Genomic DNA, 23,984 nt, shown 5'->3' on the forward strand with positions numbered 1-23,984 from the left:
CACGTTAGATGCACTGTGTAGGTTAGGTTGCAGTTAGTTATACTGGGTGGGTTTATATTATTATAGGGACACTCCAGGCTCCCACACACGTTAGATGCACTGTGTAGGTTAGGTTACAGTTAGTTATACTGGGTGGGTTTATATTATTAAAGGGACACTCCAGGCTCACATACACGTTAGATGCACTGTGTAGGTTAGGTTGCAGTTGGTTATACTGGGTGGGTTTATATTATTATAGGGACACTCCAGGCTCCCACACACGTTAGATGCACTGTGTAGGTTAGGTTACAGTTAGTTATATTGGGTGGATTTATATTATTAAAGGGACACTCCAGGCTCCCACACACGTTAGATGCACTGTGTAGGTTAGGTTACAGTTAGTTATACTGGGTGGGTTTACATTATTAAAGGGACTCTCCAGGTTCCCACACACGTTAGATGCACTGTGTAGGTTAGGTTACAGTTGGTTATACTGGGTGGGTTTATATTCTTAAAGGGACACTCCAGGCTCCCACACACTTTAGATGCACTGTGTAGGTTAGGTTACAGTTGGTTATACTGGGTGGGTTTATATTCTTAAAGGGACACTCCAGGCTCCCACACACGTTAGGTGCACTGTGTAGGCTAGGTTACTTATACTGGGTGGGTTTATATTATTAAAGGGACACTCCAGGCTCCCACGCACGTTAGATGCACTGTGTAGGTTAGGTTACAGTTAGTTATACTGGGTGGGTTTATATTATTAAAGGGACACTCCAGGCTCCCACACACTTTAGATGCACTGTGTAGGTTAGGTTACAGTTAGTTATACTGGGTGGCTTTATATTATTAAAGGGACACTCCAGGCTCCCACACACGTTAGGTGCACTGTGTGGGTTAGGTTACAGTTAGTTATACTGGGTGGGTTTATATTATTAAAGGGACACTCCAGGCTCCCACCCACGTTAGATGCACTGTGTAGGTTAGGTTACAGTTAGTTATACTGGGTGGGTTTATATTATTATAGGGACACTCCAGGCTCCCACACACGTTAGATGCACTGTGTAGGTTAGGTTACAGTTAGTTATACTGGGTGGGTTTATATTATTAAAGGGACACTCCAGGCTCCCACACACGTTAGATGCACTGTGTAGGTTAGGTTACAGTTAGTTATACTGGGTGGGTTTATATTATTAAAGGGACACTCCAGGCTCACACACACGTTAGATGCACTGTGTAGGTTAGGTTGCCGTTAGTTATACTGGGTGGGTTTATATTATTATAGGGACACTCCAGGCTCCCACACACGTTAGATGCACTGTGTAGGTTAGGTTACAGTTAGTTATACTGGGTGGGTTTATATTATTAAAGGGACACTCCAGGCTCCCCCACACGTTAGATGCACTGTGTAGGTTAGGTTACAGTTAGTTATACTGGGTGGGTTTATATTATTAAAGGGACACTCCAGGCTCCCCCACACGTTAGATGCACTGTGTAGGTTAGGTTACAGTTAGTTATACTGGGTCGGTTTATATTATTAAAGGGACACTCCAGGCTCCCACACACGTTAGGTGCACTGTGTAGGTTATGTTACAGTTAGTTATACTGGGTGGGTTTATATTATTAAAGGGACACTCCAGGCTCCCACACACGTTAGGTGCACTGTGTAGGTTATGTTACAGTTAGTTATACTGGGTCGGTTTATATTATTAAAGGGACACTCCAGGCTCCCACACACGTTAGGTGCACTGTGTAGGTTATGTTACAGTTAGTTATACTGGGTCGGTTTATATTATTAAAGGGACACTCCAGGCTCCCACACACGTTAGGTGCACTGTGTAGGTTGTGTTACAGTTAGTTATACTGGGTGGGTTTATATTATTAAAGGGACACTCCAGGCTCCCACACACGATAGGTGCACTGTGTAGGTTGTGTTACAGTTAGTTATACTGGGTGGGTTTATATTATTAAAGGGACACTCCAGGCTCCCACACACGTTAGGTGCACTGTGTTGGTTATGTTACAGTTAGTTATACTGGGTGGGTTTATATTACTAAAGGGACACTCCAGGCTCCCACACACGTTAGATGCACTGTGTAGGTTAGGTTACAGTTAGTTATACTGAGTGGGTTTATATTATTAAAGGGACACTCCAGGCTCCCACACACGTTAGGTGCACTGTGTTGGTTATGTTACAGTTAGTTATACTGGGTGGGTTTATATTACTAAAGGGACACTCCAGGCTCCCACACACGTTAGATGCACTGTGTAGGTTAGGTTACAGTTAATTATACTGGGTCGGTTTATATTATTAAAGGGACACTCCAGGCTCCCACACACGTTAGGTGCACTGTGTAGGTTATGTTACAGTTAGTTATACTGGGTCGGTTTATATTATTAAAGGGACACTCCAGGCTCCCACACACGTTAGGTGCACTGTGTAGGTTGTGTTACAGTTAGTTATACTGGGTGGGTTTATATTATTAAAGGGACACTCCAGGCTCCCACACACGTTAGGTGCACTGTGTAGGTTATGTTACAGTTAGTTATACTGGGTCGGTTTATATTATTAAAGGGACACTCCAGGCTCCCACACACGTTAGGTGCACTGTGTAGGTTATGTTACAGTTAGTTATACTGGGTCGGTTTATATTATTAAAGGGACACTCCAGGCTCCCACACACGTTAGGTGCACTGTGTAGGTTGTGTTACAGTTAGTTATACTGGGTGGGTTTATATTATTAAAGGGACACTCCAGGCTCCCACACACGATAGGTGCACTGTGTAGGTTGTGTTACAGTTAGTTATACTGGGTGGGTTTATATTATTAAAGGGACACTCCAGGCTCCCACACACGTTAGGTGCACTGTGTTGGTTATGTTACAGTTAGTTATACTGGGTGGGTTTATATTACTAAAGGGACACTCCAGGCTCCCACACACGTTAGATGCACTGTGTAGGTTAGGTTACAGTTAGTTATACTGAGTGGGTTTATATTATTAAAGGGACACTCCAGGCTCCCACACACGTTAGGTGCACTGTGTTGGTTATGTTACAGTTAGTTATACTGGGTGGGTTTATATTACTAAAGGGACACTCCAGGCTCCCACACACGTTAGATGCACTGTGTAGGTTAGGTTACAGTTAATTATACTGGGTCGGTTTATATTATTAAAGGGACACTCCAGGCTCCCACACACGTTAGGTGCACTGTGTAGGTTATGTTACAGTTAGTTATACTGGGTCGGTTTATATTATTAAAGGGACACTCCAGGCTCCCACACACGTTAGGTGCACTGTGTAGGTTGTGTTACAGTTAGTTATACTGGGTGGGTTTATATTATTAAAGGGACACTCCAGGCTCCCACACACGATAGGTGCACTGTGTAGGTTGTGTTACAGTTAGTTATACTGGGTGGGTTTATATTATTAAAGGGACACTCCAGGCTCCCACACACGTTAGGTGCACTGTGTTGGTTATGTTACAGTTAGTTATACTGAGTGGGTTTATATTATTAAAGGGACACTCCAGGCTCCCATACACGTTAGGTGCACTGTGTAGGTTAGGTTACAGTTAGTTATACTGGGTGAGTTTATATTATTAAAGGGACACTCCAGGCTCCCACACACGTTAGATGCACTGTGTAGGTTAGGTTACAGTAAGTTATACTGTGTGGGTTCATATTATTAAAGGAACACTCCAGGCTCCCACACACGTTAGGTGCACTGTGTAGGTTAGGTTACAGTTGGTTACACTGGGTGGGTTTATATTGGTAAAGGAACACTCCAGGCTCCCACACACATTAGATGCACTGTGTAGGTTAGGTTACAGTTACGTAGTTATACTGGGTGAGTTTAAAGGAACACTCAAGGCTCCCATACATGTGTAGGTTAGGTTACAGTTAATTATGCAGACTGGGATTACTTTATTAAGAGTCCACTGGCTAGTTTATTAAATAAAAGTATATGTTTGTTTTTTTATGCATCCAGGTGTCTTGTTTTTTTTTTTTTTTTTTTTACTAGCCTCTAGGAATGGTGACACAGGTGTGATTCACGTGGTAGAAAAGGAAGATGACTTGTTGTGGGTGTTGGAGACAGGACCCAATCCTCCATACATGCTGTTGCTTGATGGCTTCTTATTTACCAGGTAAAGAGTGTCCAAAAAAGTATATCCATCCTTTACCCTGTGACTTACATAAAAACTATAGCATTAGAAATACAGGTTTCTATTCCTAACTTTACAGGTCAACTTCCACCTCTGATCATGAAAGGGTTAAAAAAACATTTTGTAAATTAGCTCTTTGCAGATCCATGGCTCCCTCGGCGCTGGCTAGGACTCCTCCCACAACGTCACTGCGATGGTGGCCACTTACCACACGTGCATGAATGCTTTCCTATGGGGAAGATGTTAGACATCCTCATGCAAATTGTGTGGACGTCCAACGTCGTTTGACAGAGTAAAACTCTGTTAAGTACCCAGAAGCGCCTCTAGTGGCCGTTTGGAAGTCCCTCACTAGAAGTGGAATAAACCCTGCAATGTTAATGTAATGGTTTTGATAAATTGCAATACTTTAAATTGCAGGATTAAACAGACATGACTACATTGAGTCATGGTCTGGGTGCCTATAGTTTCCGTTTAAGAAAAACTCTGCTTTTCTTTGTGATAGCAAACTTCCTCATTCTTCAATCTGGATAGATCCCCTTTTATAAAATATGAATGTTCATGGAGTTTTTCGTTATGGTCAAGGTACAGGACATACATTTTTAGTTTGTAATTAAAAGTACAAGCTCTGACTATTAGAAAATTGAATCTAAAAAAGAAATTAAAAATCAAATGTTGCCACTTCATATTTTCTTCAGGTCAACATTTAAATCTAACCTATAGTTGTGACACAAAGAGAGAACACTCATAGTGCTGGCTGAATGCCTTATTTTGCCATTGGAACAGGGAAGGGTCCATTAAAAGGATTGCAATGAGAGATCAGCATCATTTTCTTTGCTTAATTTGATGAGATTTTCTTTTAAATTTATACCAAGGTAAAAGACTGAATAACGTTATTTTGTATATATATATATATTTTTTTACATTTTAGGGACACCATAGCAAAACTGAAGGGCAGTTCCCGTGTGTCAGGAATAGCAGTCGCATTTTCTAAACCCAGTCCCCCTGACGGCTTCTCTCCCGATCTGCAATGTCCAAATGATGGATTTGGTAAAGTAATTTGTCTTTGTAGCATCTAAATACTGATAACGTGTATGTGTAAACTGCTGGATATGGTATTAAAGCACTAAATCCTGAATGCCCCACCACCACCCCATACTGCTCAACGTCCCTCAATGTAGAACTCTGTATGGACAAAAGCCCTGAGCTTGTACATACTGGGCTTAATGGGAATTTGTCTCCGGTGTCCCCAGAATATTGATTAAGGAGAACATACTCTTTATGATTGTAGCAGGAACTGTTCATCTGAAACTTGTCATGAAAGGGTAGAAAGAAGTCTAAAGTAGCGTTTCTTATAGTGATGGTCCATACACCTGGATCAATTCTCCTTCAGGTGGCCCTCAGTGTTGGAGAGGCAGAGCTGAGCAGAACAAATGAAGCTCACAACTAGTAACACATCTTGTGTAGTTCACCTGTATCTTACATTCTGCGTATTCACGTACGTGCTATAACTGTCACTCTCTTTTCTGGTGTATTTTGGTTACTGTTCCCAGTAGGCTACATTCATTTAAAGTGTATAGACTTAATATTGATCTTTTTTTTTTTATTTTTTTTTATTGATTTCTTTTAAGTTACTGTTAAGTTTTTTGTTTTTTTTTCCTGTGGTCCAAATTTCCTTAACTAAGAATGATTTTGTATATGTTTTTGCTTAATTATCTCTTAAAGGGACACTATAGACACTAGAACAACTACAGCTTATTGAATTTGTTCTGGTGAGTAGAATTATTCCTTTCAGACTTTTTGCTGTAAACACTGTCTTTTCAGAGAAAATGCAGTGTTTACATTACAGCCTAGTTATACCTCCACTGGCCACTCCTCAGATGGCTGTTAGAGGTGCTTCCTTGGGCAGTGCTGCAAAGTAAGCAGCACTGCCATTCAGTGTCTCCACCCTCTGCATGCAGACACTGAAGTTTTCTCATAGAGATGCATTGATTCAGTTCATCTATATGATGAAATGCTGATTGGCCAGGGCTGTGTTTCGCTTTTGCTGGCTCTGCCTCTGATCTGGGAAGCATTGTGATTGGCTCAGATCAACACTTCTGATGTCAGCAGACAGAGGCAGTTCAGGTGTAGAGGCAGCAGCTGCAGCCTTTAATACAAGTAATATTTTACTATATGTAGGCAGGCCATGGGGTCTAGATGGTGGTTTAAACACTATAGGGTCATGTTCCTGACACTATAGTGTTCCTTAAAGTTCTAAATGTTTTGTTATTTTAGAATATTGGTGGTTAATGAGGGAATTCTGAGAGTGCTCATTATCATATATTTATTGTGAGTTTTTCTTTGAAAGCATTTCTTCATGAATGCTTGTTTAAAAACTCTGTTAGCAATTTGTCAAATCACATGCCCATCACAAGCTTCAGATAAAGAGGCTTTTTCATATTAAATAAGGGAATAGGAATACAAGCATTGTAGGTATAAAATCCCATACTCCCCTACCCAGAGTTCTTGCCAATATATTCCATGTTTCTGCAGGTGTTTACACAGAGGAGCATGGACCTCAGTATGCTCACTGCAATAAGACCACGTGGAACCCCCTGGGAACTGGCTTTTCATATGAAGATTTTGAATTCCCAATTTTCCTTCTCCAGGACGAGAATGAGACTGAGGTCATTAAACAGGTGGGTTATCTCTTCCGCGACACCTGCAAACCTTGCAATACTGTCATAATGTTGTAATCACAGGGAGTAATATTTGGTGCTCCCAGGTGCCTATAGAACAGAAATGTAAATTTCCACATTGTGACAACATTTAACAGAAGACAAGATAACTGGACAAGAAGAGTGTTATAGATGTAGGAGAATGTGTGTTTTGTGAAAACAAGGATGTATTCCATCCACACTGTTAAGAGGAAACTATTGTCGTCTCATTGACTTGGTTATAGTGCCTAGAGTCCCCGGGCGCTGTCCTTGCATTCATTTTTTTTTTTGTTTTGTTTTTAATTCTTTATTTTTTTTGTTGTGCAAGATATAACAGCAGCACTTGTTCTGCCATGACAGCAGGTGCAAGTGCAATATTTTCAAACATAACGGATACAAAGACATGGCAGTAGATAAACGGCACATTTTTTGCATTGAAGTTAAGACATTGGGAGCATTAACAGTACGATGAAACATTTGAGCGGTCGCCATATTAACAAACTCTTACGTATTTTGAAGTATATAAGCACAATTTTATAGTAGCTTGACATTTGTAGGAACATGCACAATTTTAAGGTTATATCGCTTAAATAGCCATGCATATGAATATAGATTAAACTAAGCTTATCATGCTTCAGGCTTGGTCTAAGCAGGCTACACTTAGAAGTTACTGTAGTCTGGAACTGCAGTGTGTTAGCGTTAGTACATCAATGTTAACTAAGCAGTACTAAAGCCTTATTAAAACTTGGTAAAACAGTACCTAAACATATTAAGGCTTAGTCGATAAAAGAGCTAATGAGTTAACATTTCCGAGCTGAGTCACTATATTTAAGTAGGCCAAAAGCTAAATGGTGGTGCCGGAATAGTAAGATAGACAATATGGATCTTAAAGAAAAGCATAACGAAAGAAAACAAACATATGAGAGAATACCACTGATTAAAAGGAGCTGGAGAGCATATATAGCCCTAGTCCATGTGGCTGACAGGTTGCGGAGTCAGTTCAGCCTATACCCGACAGGTAGTGTCCCCGTTGCCAGGGAGAGTGTTCATTAGTGGGCCCAGCTCGGAGTTTGCCCCTTGATCTCATAATCTGGGCCATGCTGGTGCCCAGGGGGTTACGTGCTGGGTTCCTCTCGGGGCATCCTCCGCTTTGCAGCAGTGTCATTCCTCCCAGTGAGTTAGGAGCGGGGTGATGTAGTGTGCGCCGGCATTTCCGTCTTGGGCTCCGCTTTGCCGCACGGGGATCCCCCCTGTGTTGCTGTCTGTTAATGATTTGCCTGCGCCATGTGCAAGGGTTACCCGGCGGTAGTCAGGGCTTCTGCGCCCTCTGTGGTGTCGATCGGACATCCTGGCGTTGGGCTGCTGGCCAACTATTTGGTTGTTGTTTCTGCCAAGTAAGGTCAGTGCTGTGAAGTGAGGCAGGTCGAGGTAGCCTGCGCTCCAGCCGCTTCCAAAACCTTTCAAAGTGTCGATTAATCTTCGCAAGGACATCGTGTGCAGCATCGGTGGTACTCTCAGCACCCGTAATTTCCGCCATCTTGGGTGGAGCTCTGTGCCCATGAGGCGGCCTGTGTTGCTTCAGTCCGCTTCGGGTTGTCTCCGCTTGGTGGACCGGGATCTCCTCTACCGGTCCGGGGGGGAGGGGCAGCGGGGCTTGCTCGTAGTGCCTGCATTGCCGGTGCGTCTCTGGGTCGGGAGAGCGGCCATCTCCCCCGTCCTGTGTGTGCTAGGCCGCACTGTCAGTCGTGGCATCGGCGGGTCATGTGCGGGTCTCTTACCCTTCCACCACCTGCGCTCTGTTGCAGGGAGCTTATGGGTATGTGGTATCGGTGTTTGTTTTGCTAGACACCGTCTCAGGTCGCTTATATCGCCATAATCGAGCGGGAGCTCTTAGGAGATACGTCTTGTCGCCATGATGGTTCGGCCCCGCCCTTGCATTTATTTGTAATCCATTTTTGAGCCGTTTAACACTGACTAAGGATCCTTGGCCACCCGACAGCCCTGTGTCTGGAGGCGTGACTAAGGCTGAGATTTTACAGCTGACACACTCAGCCAATCACAGCCACTTATTGCTGCTTCGACTAATGTTTCCACATTAGCCCAAGCAGGGCAAAGGGGATGAGCTACTGACTCTAGTTTAGCATTAAAACATTAAAAATTAACTTCTTTTTAATTTTTTTTAAAGGATCAGTACACAGACAAAGACGGTAGTTTACATCCTAACAGGAACACTTAATATGACACCAGTACCAATTGCAAGCTTCTACTTTCCCAATTTAAGCAATTAAAAATAATTGGGAAAGCTCAAAGAAGGCAAGGTTTTAGTCTGTGGTGATTTCAATGGCATATTAGATCCAATACTAGATACAAGCAACAAACGGAAGACACCTCCCTTCCCAAAGGCAATTAGGCTGGCCAATAGTTTATCCCAGCTGCCATCAATATGGCCTTTACGACACACGGAGAGCCTTATATCCCATGGAGAAAACCTATACATTTTAACCCAATGTCCATCAGGTGTATTCCAGACTGGATTTGTGCTGGGTGGATGGGATGTCGCTAAAATAACCTATTGAAAGTCCATATAGATGTAATCTCCGTTACACTCATGCTCCCACTAACTATCTTCTCTGTACTGCATCAGACTACAGGAGCGGGGGTGTGGAGACTAAATGAGGCCTTTTTGTCTCACAAACATAGATGTGAGAGAGTTTAATGTGTTGTCCGATTATTTCTCTACTAATCCAGAAGGCTCCTTAACGGCCTCACAAGACAGAGGTCAGAAAACACCTCATACTTACAGGATCCACTCGTGAAAACAGAGGATCGCAAACATAGAGTATAACAGAATCTCAGGCAGAAACATAGAAACATAGAATGTGACGGCAGATAAGAACCATTCGGCCCATCTAGTCTGCCCAATTTTCTAAATACTTTCATTAGTCCCTGGCCTTATCTTATATCTAGGATAGCCTTATGCCACTTCCGCTGGAAGGCTATTCCATGCATCCACTACCCTCTCAGTAAAGTAATACTTCCTGATATTATTTTTAAACCTTTGTCCCTCTAATTTAAGACTATGTCCTCTTGTTGTGGTAGTTTTCCTTCTTTTAAATATAGTCTCCTCCTTTACTGTGTTGATTCCCTTTATGTATTTAAATGTTTCTATCATATCCCCCCGTCTCGTCTTTCCTCCAAGCTATACATGTTAAGATCCTTTAACCTTTCCTGGTAAGTTTTATCCTGCAATCCATGAACCAGTTTAGTAGCCCTTCTCTGAACTCTCTCTAAGGTATCAATATCCTTCTGAAGATATGGTCTCCAGTACTGCGTACAATACTCCAAGTGAGGTCTCACCAGTGTTCTGTACAATAGCATAGGCACTTCCCTCTTTCTACTGCTAATACCTCTCCCTATACAACCACGCATTCTGCTAGCATTTCCTGCTGCTCTATTACATTGTCTGCCTACCTTTAAGTCATCTGAAAGAATCACCCCTAAATCCCTTTCCGCAGATGTTGAGGTTAGGACTCTATCAAATATTCTGTACTCTGCCCTTGGGTTTTTACGCCCAAGATGCATTATCTTGCACTTATCCACATTAAATGTCAGTTGCCACAACTCTGACCATTTTTCTAGTTTACCTAAATCATTTTCCATTTGGCTTATCCCTCCTGGAACATCAACCCTGTTACATATCTTAGTATCATCAGCAAAAAGACATGCCTTACCATCAAGACCTTCTGCAATATCACTAATAAAAATATTAAAGAGAATGGGTCCAAGTACAGATCCCTGAGGTACCCCACTGGTGACAAGCCAAGGCTTTGAATATACTCCATTGACTACAACCCTCTGTTGCCTGTCAGAACTAGGAACTAGGAAAAAAAAAAACCATAAAACCCAATAGGGATCATGAAAACAAAACTACTAGATGTCAGACAACAATTAAACGCTGCACATCTTCTCACCGCTGAACATAGGTTATGGAAACTTGGACAAATATATTATGATCAGGACAATAAGGCAGGAAAAATCTTGGCATCCAAATTAAAAATTCTTACAGACAAAAATCCCCTTTCTTATGTCTTCTGCCAATATAAAACGTACCAACCCGACAGATAGGGTTAAAGACATGGCCCGTTTTTATGATACTCTATACAATTTAAAAAAACAAAATCATGGCAACACAACTCCCCACACAGGTAGGTAGATTCCATCCTTGAAACGCTTCATTTACCGTTCTTATTTTAATCACAGGCCGAGGCGTTGGAAACGCTATTGACAGAACAAGGAGTAATAGCCATCATTCGCACACTTCCAAAACATAAAGATCTGGTACCAGATGGATTTCCCAATTCCAATTTTGTTTAATTCACACAGACCCTGGCACTACACCTCACACCGGGGGAAGTATTAGAGACACACAAATAACACTACCCACACCAGGGAAACCCCCAATGCACAGTGCCAACTTCATGCCGTTATTGTTAAATGCTGATATCAAATTATTTGCCAAGCTTTTAGATTGAAAAAATATATCCCCTTGTTGGATATGTTAGAGCAAGCGTGTTGTACCAGCGAGACAGCCAAATGCTTCCTATCTTTAATAGGCAGTGTAAAGTCTTAAGGGATGCCCAGACTCCTCCACACATAACTGGTAGCACTATACGCATCTTGGGCTGGGAATACCAGACTTGAAGCTATATTACATACAGCGAGGGACAAGATTGTAGACCTATGCAAGGCTGGAATGGGCTACAAGACCATCGCCAAACAGCTTGGTGAGAAGGTGACAACAGTTGGCGCGATTATTCGCAAATGGAAGAAACACAAAATAACGGTCAGTATCCCTCGGTCTGGTGCTCCATGCAAGATCTCACCCTGTGGAGTTTCAATGATCATGAGAACGGTGAGGAATTAGCCCAGAACTACACTGGAGGATCTTGTTAATGATCTCAAGGCAGCTGGGACCATAGTCACCAAGAAAACAATTGGTAACACACTACGCTGTGAAGGACTAAAATCCTGCATCCCTGCAAGGTCCCACTGCTCAAGAAAACATGTATAGGCCTGTCGGAAGTTTGCCAATTAACATCTGAATGATTCAGAGGAGAACTGGGTGAAAGTGTTGTGGTCAGATGAGACCAAAATCAAGCTCTTTGGCATCAATTCAACTTGCCGTGTTTGGAGGAGGAGGAATGCTGCCTATGACCCCAAGAACACCATCCCCACCTTTAAACATGAAGGTGGAAACATTGTGTTTGGGGGTGTTTTTTGCTGCTAAGGGGACAGGACAACTGCACCACATCAAAGGAACGATGGACGGGGCCATGCACTGTCAAATCCTGGGTGAGAACCTCCTTCCCTCAGCCAGGGCATTGCAAATGGGTCCTGGATGGGTATTCCAGCATGACAATGACCCAAAACACACAGCCAAGGCAACAAAGGAGTGGCTCAAGAAGAAGCACATAAAGATCCTGGAGTGACTTAGCCAGTCTCCAGACCTTTATCCCATCTGTGGAGGAAGCTGAAGGTTCGAGTTGCCAAACATCAGCCTCAAAACCTTAATGACTTGGAGAGGATCTGCAAAGAGAAATCCCTCCTGAGATGTGTGCAAACTTGGTGGCCATCTACAAGAAACGTCTGACCTCTGTGATTGCCAACAAGGGTTTTGCAACCAAGTACTAAATCGATGGGGGTCAAATACTTATTTCACTCATTAACATGCAAATCAATTTATTACTTTATTTATATGCGATTTTCAGGATTTTTTGTTCTTCTGCCTCTCACTGTTAAAATACACCTACCATTAACATTATAAACTGATCATTTCTTTGTCAGTGGACAAACGTTCAAAATCAGCAGCGGATCAAATACTTTTATCCCTCACTGTAGCGTCAATATTAGCAAATGTGGTATCCATACTTGACCAAAAGGAACCTCCCTTATGGTTAAAATTTGAGGAAGAATTCACACGGCCCTATCCATACACTTACTGTGGTTACCACTATCTAAACTTCCGAGGCTGTGGGATTGCACTACCACGATGACGTTTACTTTATTTGTAGAGACAAGCCATGATATAGCCTACGCACCCATTCATGTATTGGAGTGGTACACCATGAATCTTAAATGTAGTGCCAGCAAAACAAACTTGTTTTCCTGGCACTATAGCTTCCCCTTCTGTCTAGGCCCCCTCCCGCGGCACTCAGGGGGTTAATAACCCCTTCAGTCACTTACCTGGGTCCAGCGGTGATGTCCCTCGGCTGCTGGCTGGGGAGACCAAATGGCATGTGCAGCAATGGCTGCGCGTGCGGCATTAGACCTTCCCATAGCATTATTCAATGCTTTCCTATGTGGATTCCGGCGATGCTCAGCGTCCTCATGAAGAGCGTGGGGGCGTCGAATGTCATTTAAAACACTTTTCGTGCTCTAAGCACACGGAAGCACCATCTAGCGGCTGTCTGAGAGACAGCAACTAGAGGTTGGATTAGCCCTGTAATCCAAACACTGCGGTTTCTCCAAAACCGCAGTGTATTGACTAACAGGGCTAAGGGGAGATGGGCAAGGCACCCAGACCACTCCAATGGGCAAAGGTGGTCTGGGTTGCTACAGTGTCCCTTTAAGCTCTGAAAATGGGTGAAGGCTGGAGCGACTAAATTACACCACTTATCCTTCCATGAGATAAAAGATAAATTGAAGTTACCAATTAGGGAATTGTTTACATATCTTAGGATGAAACATAGATTGACATCTCAGACTCATTAGAACTATGATCAGGCCAATACCATACAGTGGGAACAGCTATGTGCTACCACAAGAACTAGGGATAAACCTACAAGTCACTATCCTACAACTTGGGCCCCCACAAACACATACATGACTAGATGGGAACAAGACCTGAATGAGACTTTTTCAAAAGAGGACTGGCAAAATGTCTATATGAGCATGGAAAGTGTCTTTATATGCATAAATCAGTGGGAAATGCAGTGTACATTTACAATAAGGTGGTATCTCACACCACATTGGCTATCCCAAGTATCCCCAAACTTACCATCGAGATGCTGGTGGTACCTACAGGGTATACCTACACTGTTTTTGGGATTGCCACCTACAAATTTAGTTTTGGAAAGGCATACGCTAATTGATTAAAACACTCGTGCATAAGGCATGGGGAAAAAAGCAAGCATTAAAAATGGATTGAGTGCAAGGTAATTCCAGACATTATAACCACTTCAATGACGTGAAGTAGTTATAGTGCTTGCAGTGTCCCTTTAAAAGGATTGCCATGTTTAAAACGTCTATGTACCCGTCTGTTTCAGGTAGAAATAAATACATACTGTGTTGGTGCAATTGCATAAAAATGTAGAGATCTACTTTTGGCAGTTTTTGACTTGGTAAATTGGTATGCATTGGTTACCGTCCCTGTCCTGATTTCCTTCTCCCTGTCTCGGCAGTGTTACAGAGAGCATAATATCCCTCAGAATGGCACCGACCCAAAATACCCGCTGTGTGCCATGCAACTGTACTCTCACATGCACGCTGTGACCAGCACCGTTACCTGCATGAGACGCAACTCCATTCAGATGTCCTTCAGCATTAACCCTGGTCAGTACTTCCGTGGGGTCAAAACTGTAACACTATAGTGTCGTTTGCCAGTGTTTATATTGCAGGGTTAAGACTGCCCCCTGTGGCTGTCTAGAGACGCTTCCTGCTGTTTGAGAGTTTGACTCCATGAAAAGTCGAGGGACATTAACGCTAGAATAGAGAACTTTGTATTCCTAACACTAAAGTGTTCCTTCAATATACATCCTCTACAAGGAGAGACTGTACTTAAAATTATAACTGTGAAAACTAACTCTCCGTGAACAGGGACAGGGTGTTTTTCCCCTTTCCCTGATGTTACATGATAGCACAGCATGTTGAACCTGTTTAACAAACACTTGTTCGCCTTTATCTTTTTGTTTTTCGCTGTATACTTAGAAGCAGTGTGCGACACATTAGCTGGGTATAACGTGTGGAGTGCTGTAAAACCCATTAACATCTCTGGCACACTGGCTCCCGAGGATCGCGTTATAATGGTAGCTACCAAGGTAAGGAAGAGAGAATTATGGGACTTGTGGCTTCATGACATATATTACATTTTGGCTGCTTGCTTTTTAAGGGATGCTCCACTGCCCAAACACAAAATAAATAGAACTAGCTGTTTAGTAGATATACCCCAAATGGAAACATGCATGCATTTAATTATGCTTTTTTTAATTGAGGTATATCTAAAAAAAAGCTTTTAAAAGTTGCAGTTCTGCCTTTGAAACCCTCCCCTTCTAACCCCGCCCAGACTTTCTGTGGCTGCCCAATCACAGACTTCCCAACGCAGCTCAATGAGAAGTCTTTGTAAGGCAGGTGCTCTGAGTAATGGCTGCATTGAGTTACCAAATCAGGAGTATTAGGACATGTAGTCTGCTTGTAAGACAAAAGGGTGTACCCAGGTTAATTTATAAAAGTGTCAATTTCTATTGCAAAATGAAAAAGAGGACACACTCTTCACAAATAAAGCTTTCCAACAAGCTAAAGTGCTTTAGGGGTTTGGAGTGTCCCGTAACAGACCGTACATACCTGGAGAAGTAAGAATTAAAATGAAATCAATTAATGACCTCCCCATCACAGACACCATTTCCAAAGACCTGTCAGACTACTTCGAACTAAACTCAAACCCAGCAGAAACATCCCCTACGACCCTATGGATGGCGCACAAAGCGGTCATCAGGGGCAAACTCATAAGCTTAGCCTCAGCCCGGAAAAAACGTAGGACACAACAGATTACAGATGCAATAGCGGAGATACACCGCCTCGAAGCTATACACAAAGAGTCCAGAGACAACAATACCCTAGATCAATTGACCGAAGCCCGAACCCTGCTAAAACGCCTCACCATGGAGGACACCACGAAAGCCCTCCAGTGGCTCAAACAGAAATATTACGAAAAAAGCAATAAAGCTGACACCATGCTAGCAAGACGCCTAAAACGCCGCATCGAGGCCAAAAAAATCACGAGCATACGAGACCCAAACCAAAACATGTGCACCCAACCTGACCAGATAGGCTCCATATTCCAATCTTTCTACCAACAACTCTATAACCACACGGCACCACTAGGAGACACCACACAAGACGTCTCAACCCTCACACAGACATTCCTAAACGCACTTAAGCTCCCAAAGCTAACCACAGAGATTAGCCAAACACTCGCAGATGACGTGACTGTGGAAGAGATAACCCTAGCCCTCCGCGCATTCCAGCCCAATAAAAGCCCAGGCCCCGACGGATTCGGGGCATTATACTACAAAACCTTCAGCCACCTCTTGCTCAAACACCTCTGCCCGGTATTCAACGCCATGCTGCGCGGCGAGAAGCTGCCAACAGACATGGTAGCAGCAAACATTTGCCTCCTCCCAAAACCAGGCAAGACACTAGACGAACCAGGACATTACCGACCCATATCCCTCCTAAACGTAGACCTTAAAATCCTTACAAAAGTCATGACCAACCGCATAAACCCCCTACTACCAGCCCTAATCCACCCCGACCAAGTGGGCTTCATCCCCCATAGACAAGCGTCCGACAATACCAGAAGAGCCATAGACCTAATTTGGTACACCACCCACAAACACACCTCCACGGCCATAATTTCCCTAGATGCCGAGAAGGCATTTGACCGCCTCCTATGGCCCTTCCTCTACCAGACCCTGACCCACTACGGATTCCCCCCACAATTCATCGCCTTCCTAGACGCAGCCTACGCACACTCACAGGGATCCCTCCTCCTCCCCAGCATCGCCCCCCCCACATTCTCCATCTCTAACGGGACGAGACAGGGGTGCCCTCTATCACCTATACTTTTTGCCCTATCCCTAGAACCCTTACTGGAAGCAATACGATCTGACCCAGACATAGGAGGAATCACCATCAGAGACCAGACCTACAAGGCATCCGCCTACGCGGACGACATCCTCCTCACCCTCACAAACCCAAGCACCTCTATAAACCACCTTATGGCACTGATCCATTCCTACTCTCGCATATCCGGCTACAAACTAAACGTCACAAAATCTGACCTAATGCCGATACACATACCCCCACATGAACTTACCAACATCAAGGACCAATTCCCATTATGCATCCGCCCAACGGCCATAGACTACCTAGGCATAAAGCTCACAGCCGACATCTCCACCATGTATCAGACTAATTACACACCCATACTCAAAAAGGCACACGCCGACCTCCAGACATGGGCCCCGCTAGGGATCTCGTGGCTAGGCCGAGTTGCCTCGATCAAAATGAACCTCCTACCACGAATGCTATACATATTCCAAACACTACCCATAGCAGTTCGAGTGGCTGACATAAAATCTCTACAGAAAGCGGTTAACAATTTTATATGGAACCACCGAAGGCCCAGAGTAAGGCGTGAAACACTATACGTCCCTAAGCGATCAGGAGGCCTTGGATTACCCAACTTTATGCATTACCTATATGCCGCCCACTTATCCCAAATCCAAATGTGGCATCTCCCGCCCATGGAGAAAAGGTGGGTGGACATTGAACACTCAATCTTTGGTCATGACCACCCCTCCCAATACATGTGGACCCCCAGACAGCACCGCCCACTACCCCCCCCAACCGCACCCACCATCACACACTCACTTGACCTCTGGGACAAAGTACACTTGAAATACGACCTCTCCTCGGAAATCTCCCCAATGACCCCGATTCTCAGGAATAAACTCTTCCCCCCGGGCCTCACAGCCCAACACTTCGCCCAATTCGAGAGAAGGGGAATTGCCAGACTAAGCCACTTATACACGAACAACCAACCCATCACCTACGAGAACCTACCCGAACCCACCACACTCACCACGTTCGACTACTTCCGCTTCATCCAACTCCGCAGCCTAGCAGCATCACCCTGCATCCAACAAGCAGGCAAATCCCAGCCCACTAAGTTCGAACGAGACTGCACCACAGCCCCGGCCAGAAAGGGACAAATCTCTGACATACTCCTCTCCATAGCAACCCACACGACCCATATCAACCTCCCATACATCCGGGCATGGGAAACAGACCTGGGCACACCAGCCGACACAGGAGTCTGGGCAGAAATCTGGGAAGCCACCGCATCACTGACTATATGCGTAACATTTAAAGAACAGGCTTATAAAATGCTATTCCGCTGGTACCTCACCCCCCAGAGGCTGGCATGCATGCACAGACTACCCACAAACCAGTGTTGGAAGCAATGCGGAGAAACAGGCACCTTCCTCCACTGCTGGTGGACGTGCCCAAAACTCCAACCCCTCTGGCAATCCGTGGGAGCAATCCTCACTAGAGTCCTGCACAACCCTTGCCCCCTCGACCCATGGACCATGCTCCTATCCAAACCGATGGACACATTCACAAGAGCCGAAAACAAATTGATAGCAAGAGTAGCCCTTGCCACACGCAGAGCAATAGGCGAAGTATGGTCCACAACCACAACACCTAACCAACAAACAATACTTAGGAAAATCCAAGATCACATGGACATGGACAGGCTCACAGCCCAAATCCACGAAAACACCAAACAGTTCCACAAGACTTGGGACCCTTGGCTCATGGCCGACACATCCTTACCCTGGTAAGACGACACATACCACACACCGCAACTTAGCACCAGCAAAACACAAACCACGACCCTCACCTAATTACAAGCCCACCAACGCTACTTGAGACACGCAACGAGGTGTACTCACCCCCCACCCGTCCTCCCCACTCCCTTCCCGGGGGGGCCGTGGGACCCTGCAAACGAACACTCACTCCCCACTGACGAACTGACCTCACCGGACCGACGACCCCCCCCCACGTAGCCAGACGAGGACACCCCAACCACACCCCGACAGAGGTACCCACCGGCTGTACCACTCCAGTAACCACAGGACCACTCACGACGAAACGACCACACCTACACAGACGAAGTACCCACCCCACGAGACATCCACCTTTCATCCCAAGGACCACCCTGACGTGAAGACCGACAAGGCCGTACACGGCCAAAACAACTCGAAGAGCTAACTCAGCAACGCAATAAAGACCACGCAACGCATATACGCAGACCTGACACCTGCTGTTACATGTCTGGACCCCACAACCTCCCTCCCCTTGTTACTCTTGTATGCTGTACCCCTGCCCTTGAATACCAATTCTATAAATGAGGAACTAGAAACAATAGGGCATCCTTATCCTTCCCACTTCCTATGTTTGTACCCCTACCCCACCCCTCCCTAACCCTCAGATCCAGAGCAGCAACGAATGTTATATACAGAGTACAAATGCACTAACCAACCTCTGATACTTCAACAATGACAGACCGTTTTCAACCTGTCGCTTACGCAAGATTGTCATCCACATACGAAATAAGCTCTGAGATCTCTGTAACTGTAACCTCCTAACCTTATTCCCCTGTTTTTTTCTGTACCCCTACCCCAATGACACTGAAAATAACTCAAAATATGACAAATAAAGAATTTAAAAAAAAAAAAAAAAAAAATGAAATCAATTAACTGAAATACAAGCAACACACAGTATGTCTACAAGCAAAGTTTCTGTACCTGTAATTGAGATATTACAAGTTACATATTGTATTGTATGGGGAGGTGAACCTGCTTTTTTTTGTTGTTGCTCGGTAATCTTTACAGGTGTTGTTTTTGTCCTTACAGGTGGACAGTCGTTCTTTCTTTTGGAACATAGCCCCAGCAGCTGAGAGCACAGTTTCTGGGATGGTGACTCAATTAGCGGCTGCAGAAGCTCTACAGAAGGTGCCAGACGTTCAGTCTCTGCCGATGAACATCATGTTCAGTTTCTTCCAAGGGGTAAGATTTCTGTAAGACTGGTATGAATGGAACGGCAAAGCAATCATATAAACTTGATGTAACCGTTCGCCTTATCTCAGATCACTTATTGAACATGGTCTCCAAGCAACATTATTAGAGACACCATCTCATATGAGGTCTGCTACAAAAGCAATATCTGCATTGTCCTCATGTGATTTTTAAGTTTGCTGCCACATACTTCAATCTGAGTGAAACAATGCTTCCAACAAAGCCACATCATTTCTACCTACCCTCTTGCTTACCCTGGTTCCTTCTAACTATATAGCATGCTCTTCCAGCTGTTTGGAATCACAATCAACCGTCTCCTCATTCCCTTACATTTTATCAGTTACTGTAATTCTATTAATTCTCTCTGCCATCACCTCCAAATTCCTCTGCTACCTCTTCTCATCTCCTCATTTTAACCTTGACATTGTAAGCTCACGGAAAGGGTCCTCTACTATTTGTATTGGTCTGTTTATATTTCATTGTCTTTTTTTCCCAATGGTACAGCGCTGCGGAACATGTCTGCGCTTTTTAAATGCCAGTAATAAATAAGATCTAAATGCAAGCATTTCAATACACGAAGGCTCGGTAACTAGCCGCATACCAGTAGTTCTGTTAAATATATATGAGGCATATATGAAGCTAAATAGTCTCCCTCCATTGATCATAATGCGGTCTTACCCTTAGAATCGCCTGTGTTTGTGCCAAGGAATTTATTCTGTTGATTTCTTGTCGGCTAACTTGTCATGAAATTTTCATTCCAGGAAGTGTTTGACTACATCGGCAGCTCCCGTATGGTGTATGATATGGAGAAAGGGAAGTTCCCCGTCAAACTCAGCAATATCCACTCATTTATTGAACTCAACCAGGTACAGAAATGGGTCATGGCCCCTCTTATACTTTATTTAGAAAGTGTTAAGGCCGACAGAAGTGTGTGATTTACTTTGACATCTACTTGAATTGTATATCTGAAATATTAAAATAAGCAATACATATGCTGCATCAGGAACGGGGAGTATGTAAAAGGGCCAAATTGCCTTTTTTCTTTAGCCTAACCTTTTTAATTCCCATTGCATATTCTCATCAGTTCTTTAGAATTGCCAGTGTTTGTAAATAGCCCTCAAAAGAACCCTTCATTCTCTAGTGTAGAGGTAAAATTAAGGCACAGGCATTTCTCTATTTTATTTGAGCCAGTAGATTTATTTTTATTTATTTTTGTTTCATTTACTACTTTAATTATACTTCACTATAAAATATAGCTTTTTAATTTTTGTGGAAGAAAATAAAATGTCTTCTAGTAAATTTACAATATACTAAGTGGGAGGGCAGTATTTTATTTTTTTATTTTTTTTTTATTTTTTTTTTTACTTACCATGCACTGTGCATACATTGTGTACCTATGAAAAATGATATAGCATTTAGTCTTAAAGTGGCACTGCTTTTGAGGTGATAACCCTGGTAATCAAGCAGCCGCTAAATGCACTATCCTGATCCAAAGGATACGGGGCAACTACTCAGACCCTGGTCACTTTTGCCCTGTTGTGCACCTAATCACTCTGCTGTGGCCTGCGGTGGAGGGAACTGGGGAGAGGCTGCTGATCCTCTCACTCATGGAAGCACTGCTTGACCCAGATGCGCTCCTACCCCCCTTGGACCGGTGGGGGATATCCCGGTCCCCACTGGACATGCTGGGGAAGGTTACCCTGCACATACCTCGAACACAGACGCCCGCACACTGTTCCAAGATGGCACTTGCCACTCAGCCGGATGAGGAGCCTGCACGCGCCTCACCAAGGCTTAACCAAATCAACCATGCAGCGTCTAGATGAGATATTTCAAAGCTTATGGCTGCGGATTCTGGAGCGCGAGCGGATGAACCTAGCTAAGCGGACGGAAGAAGGGGAGTGCTGCAAGCAGTCGTAGTGGAACAGACCTCTCCTGGGCACTATTACACAGCAAGCACCTGGTTACTCTGCCATACGCCCACCTGGGCCAAGAGCCCCTCAAGGCACTGCCTACAAGCATCAACCACCGAAACAGAGAAGGACATCAACCACCAAGTGAGTTCCCGAGTCTGTGCTCTAAGGATGCTGGCTCTCACACAGGCCTGGGGCTGAGGGAGAACCCTGATCTGCTGTACATCTGTAAAGCACTACCTTATCGCCCCTGTACACGCACCACTACAGCCGCTGACAGGGATAGGTTGAGTCAGATACTGTATCTGCTGCCCATGATTCACCCGACAAGGGTGGCTGCCATGTTGTTGGTGTTCGGCATGTCAATTATCTTTAATGCTTGTTGAACTGCTTGCTCTTATACTCTTATGATTTGTTTTAACACACCTATGATTTTTCTCACCATATTTTACACACATATTGCAAAGCGGAATGCCACTACCTGAATGCGGGGACGACCCGGTGTCCATTGGCTCTCATATATTACCGGTTACTCTTTACTTTAGCACATAATCCTCAGTAATCTCCATGTCTTGCCTTTTCTTTCCATATATATGGAAGTCTTACTAATCCTACCACATGTTGCCTAGCCTGATTCTCACCTGAATACGCTCTTATTTTATTTTCATTATTTTATGTGTTTTAAACATAGCATGTCACGTTAACGTCCATCTCAGACTCGATAGTTGTTCAATGCTTTCTAGGCTACTCATACTGTCAGACCGTACTGCTACTTAGTCTTATTCTTCATTAATTTAGCCAATCAGCATGTTTATTAAAATTAAGCTTGCTATATATAAAACAAAAAATGTGCAACTATTCATGATAGTGTTTAGCCTGTGAGTATCTCTCTATACGCTGTTGTGGAGTTTGATGATGATTGTACCTACCTGCACAACAAGATCAAACAAATTAAAATAAAAAAAAGGCAAAGAACTTGAAATCTAAGATACGGTAGGGGTATTTAAATTAGTTTACATTTCTGTCTTATTCGTGGTTTGTCATCTGATCTGGTTTACAACAGGCACCAAAACAGATGGAATTAAAGTCCTGAATATCTAATAACATTCTCTTTTATGTTCTGCAGGTGGCGCTAAGAAATAATTCCTTACTGTGGATCCACACTGACCCATTGTCCCGGAACAATGATTCTGTAAATGCAGAGGTAATAGCCTAAATACTGGCACATTGCTGTAGTGGATTGTCACGGTGTCTGCTGTTCAAATGCTGATCCAGAAAGTATCGGTCGCCATGCTGTGTGTAACATTGTCCGTCGTATTGAGCACGTTATTTTGTAGCCAGCCGGTATGTAACCGTTGTTAAACACTGCCGTTCTGCCATCCCATATTACCAGGTAGAAAAACTAATCGAGACTCTACGTAACTCCACCACAAATCCCAATGTCGTGGTTCAGGAAGCTGACCAGTCCGAGCCTCTTCCACCCGCTTCCTTCCAGCGTTTCCTAAGGGCTCGCAACATTCCTGGTGTGGTTCTGACTGATCATAGGAATGCATACAGCAACAAGTAAGACATTGTGCAATAATCCATGTTTCTTAAATGTCTTGTCCAGTGCACAATCCCCCAAGTCCCACTGTCTGCTGCCCCTTTTTACTTACTTTGCTACCTACCTTTCGTACAGTTTATAGGTTAACAAATTAAAGGAGTTTAAGCATGCGTGGGATAGGCATAAGGCTATCCTAACTATAAGATAAGGCCAGGGACTAATGAAAGTATTTAGAAAACTGGGCAGACTAGATGGGCCAAACGGTTACATAGCTGAAAAGAGACTTGCCTCCATCAAGTTCATCCTTCCTCACACATGTTTTTGCTGTTGATCTAAAAGAAGGCAAAAAAAAACCCAGTCTGAACGCTTCCAATTTTGCAACAAACTAGGAAATAATTCCTTCTTGACCCCAATATAGCAGTCAGGTGTCTCCCTGGATCAAGCAGCTATTACCCCACTAATTAGAAATCATATCCCTGTATGTTATGTTTTTGCAAGTATTTATCCAATTGCAGTTTAAACATCTGTAGTGACTCTGACAAAACCACCTCTGTAGGCAGAGAATTCCATATCCTTATTGCTCTTACTGTAAAAAAAAACTTTTCTTTGCCTTAGATGAAATCTCCTTTCTTCCAGTCTAAACGCATGACCTCGTGTCCTATGTATAGCCCTGTTTATGAATAGATTTCCAGATAATGGTTTGTACTGGCCCCGACTATATTTGTATAATGTTATCATATTCCCTCTGAGGCGCCGTTTTTCCAAACT

At 43.7% G+C, this 23,984-nt stretch overlaps 1 protein-coding gene across 2 annotated transcripts in view; it reads left to right on the plus strand.

The window, feature by feature from the left end:
* NCSTN (nicastrin) overlaps window positions 1–23,984 on the plus strand; it is a 47,323-nt gene that overhangs the window by 15,620 nt on the left and 7,719 nt on the right. The window contains exons 3-11 of one of the 2 annotated variants that reach the window (XM_063439444.1): window positions 4,003–4,126; window positions 5,073–5,191; window positions 6,677–6,822; window positions 14,301–14,451; window positions 14,830–14,936; window positions 19,599–19,751; window positions 20,522–20,626; window positions 22,800–22,877; window positions 23,067–23,236. In XM_063439444.1, the coding sequence (XP_063295514.1) occupies window positions 4,003–4,126; window positions 5,073–5,191; window positions 6,677–6,822; window positions 14,301–14,451; window positions 14,830–14,936; window positions 19,599–19,751; window positions 20,522–20,626; window positions 22,800–22,877; window positions 23,067–23,236 (1,153 nt within the window). Of the gene's footprint in view, window positions 1–4,002; window positions 4,127–5,072; window positions 5,192–6,676; window positions 6,823–14,300; window positions 14,452–14,826; window positions 14,937–19,598; window positions 19,752–20,521; window positions 20,627–22,799; window positions 22,878–23,066; window positions 23,237–23,984 lie in introns of both variants that reach the window. The other variant, XM_063439443.1, reaches the window with a different exon arrangement.

The sequence above is a fragment of the Pelobates fuscus genome, chromosome 13, assembly GCF_036172605.1.
Source record: "Pelobates fuscus isolate aPelFus1 chromosome 13, aPelFus1.pri, whole genome shotgun sequence".
Taxonomy (NCBI): Eukaryota; Metazoa; Chordata; class Amphibia; order Anura; family Pelobatidae; genus Pelobates; species Pelobates fuscus.